Consider the following 2,421-nt stretch of genomic DNA (forward strand, 5'->3'; position numbering starts at 1 on the left):
AGGCCGCCGATCGCGGCTCGCAGGCTAAAATGTAAACACAAGCGGAAATAATCCGCTTTGTTTACATTGTACGGCGCTGCTGCGCAGCAGCGCCATAAGGCAGATCGGCGATCCCCGGCCAATCAGCGGCCGGGGATCGCCGCCATGTGACAGGGGACAGTCTGTCACTGGCTGCACAGGACGGATATAGCGTCCTGTGCCGCCCAGATTGCCAGGGGGGACAGGGATAAGGAGGGAGGGGGGGAATTTCGCCGCGGAGGGGGGCTTTGAGGTGCCCCCCCCAAACACCCAGGCAGGCAGGAACGATCAGACCCCCCCAGCACATCATCCCCCTAGTGGGGAAAAAAGGGGGGCGATCTGGTCGCTCTGCCTGCACCCTGATCTGTGCTGGGGGCTGCACAGCCCACCCAGCACAGATCAGCTAAAACAACGCTGGTCCTTAAGGGGGGGGGGGGGGGGGTAAAGGGTGGGTCCTCAAGTGGTTAATAGCCATTAAAACCAATTTGTGTCAAGTTGTGTGCATGTTATTAGGCCAAATCACCAGGGTATATAAACTTTTGATCAGTCATTTGGGTACTTTGTGTAGTGATGATGGATTTACAAAGAGTAAACACATTTGTTTGACAAAATGGCTTCAGCCAACTACTAACCATGAGTGACGAAAACTTTTCTAGAATATGATTAACAAACTTTTCTGTTATTCATATTCTATGAAAAATGATTAAGAAATCAAATTCTGCAAGGGTATGTAAACTTATGAGCACACCTGTATAGTTTGCTTGTATGATGTTTTCAGCTCTGGTCGAAGTAGGCCCTGATAAACCTCAAGTGTCAGTTGTGTACGTTAAGTTACTAGGACATGTTGCTATCATGGGCTCTATGCTTATTCTGGGAGCATGATGTCTGTTGCTGACAGCAGCTGTGTGCATATAGAAGACCAAACAACCGGGGGGAGGAGGAAGGAAAATGTGGCCAATTTCATAACATGACAAGGAAGCTTGGCTAAGGACAGCACAAAGATCGAGGAAATGATTCCATAGTACGCTAAAAGAAAGCAGACAATTGTCAAGTGAAATATATTCAAACACTCTCCTTGATATTCCTCAGATATCATGCAGGATGGCATAAATTTCTTATGTCCTGCAATTACATTATCTAATGATCTAACGGCCACTGTTAAAGGAATTAAAACCATTTTATTTGTAATGAAAGACTGCCACAAACATGGCACTTGCCAGAACCTGGCACATGATGAGTGATAACATGAGACGCATAAAAACAGTATGTACATTTCTGAACAGCAGCTGAACAATTGAACAGGTTACAGGGGGATGTATCCCAAAGACATGCTTAATCACCAAATCCTGCAAAAGCATTCCCTCTCTTGAGACAAGACAGGCCAGAGAATTATCAGCAATGAGGAGCATGTAAGGCAGTTCAAATCCTCCACGTAAGAAAAAGATCAGAAACACTACATCTGTTCCTCAAATATAAAGTTTAGAACGTTAATGTGGAGGTGCAAGGACATCCCGCTGGCCAATTATTGTACCAGTATAAGTGTTAAAACTTTGTAAAAAAAATAATAAAAAAATAAAAACAAACAAGAAAAAAAAAATAAAAAAACAAAACATAAAAAGGTGACATCAATAGGAAAATTGGATCTGTGTGTCAAATTATATGATTATCATCAACTATAATCAGCGGATGGACAACTCCGAGGATTACAGAAAAGGCCAGTAACACAGCAGTATGAGTGTAACAAACCGGTCACATTCAGAGAAGTAAATAATAATCTCAACTTAGAACTTTTATAAAACAGAAGTGGAAGTTAAGAACGTTCACAGATGTTAACTGTACTATTTTGAAAGAAGGGGAAGTCTGTAATGACCATTTTCCTCCACAGTGCTGGTCCTACTGGCCCTAGTTCAAACCCATCTTACTCATGTTCACATCAGAGAAACTAATACAAAAATGCATTAGCCCCACTCCCTCTTACATTTACCATTTACTAAAGAAGAGGATGTGAGGACAACACATTAAATATCATTCAGCAACATAAAGCTTTTCAGATGGTGAGAAGGAGGATGTGTGTCCAGCACTTGCTGTATGCCAGGTGTGCTAGCCGAGTGCCCCAACTGAACGCCCAAAGCTTTTCCATCAGTCTTCAAACAAAAACTGCAAGAATGGAGAGCCTACAGAGTCCAGTGTGTCCTTGTATCATCCTCTGATCTCTGGATTCAGCTCTATATCCATATCCATTTAGTCAGTGTCCTCACTTAATGCACCTCCGCGTAACTGTTCCTCATACACCTCCCTCACAATTAGGATACGGCTCAGCATACTCTGAAGCATGTTTTTGTCCATAGGAATAACAGAATACCATAAAGGAGACTCTGCAACGCACGATCGCTCAGGCTGCAG

General features: G+C 43.5%; 1 protein-coding gene across 1 annotated transcript in view; it reads right to left on the reverse strand.

Moving 5' to 3' along the window:
* Positions 1-1,176: 1,176 nt before the first annotated feature.
* ZMYM3 (zinc finger MYM-type containing 3) overlaps positions 1,177-2,421 on the reverse strand; it is a 100,158-nt gene continuing 98,913 nt past the window's right edge. The window contains exon 25 of the mRNA XM_068247511.1: positions 1,177-2,421. This exon is cut by the window's right edge and continues 37 nt beyond it. Coding sequence (XP_068103612.1) covers positions 2,260-2,421 — 162 coding nt within the window. The 3' untranslated portion in view covers positions 1,177-2,259.

Source organism: Hyperolius riggenbachi, chromosome 8 (assembly GCF_040937935.1).
Source record: "Hyperolius riggenbachi isolate aHypRig1 chromosome 8, aHypRig1.pri, whole genome shotgun sequence".
Classification (NCBI taxonomy): domain Eukaryota; kingdom Metazoa; phylum Chordata; class Amphibia; order Anura; family Hyperoliidae; genus Hyperolius; species Hyperolius riggenbachi.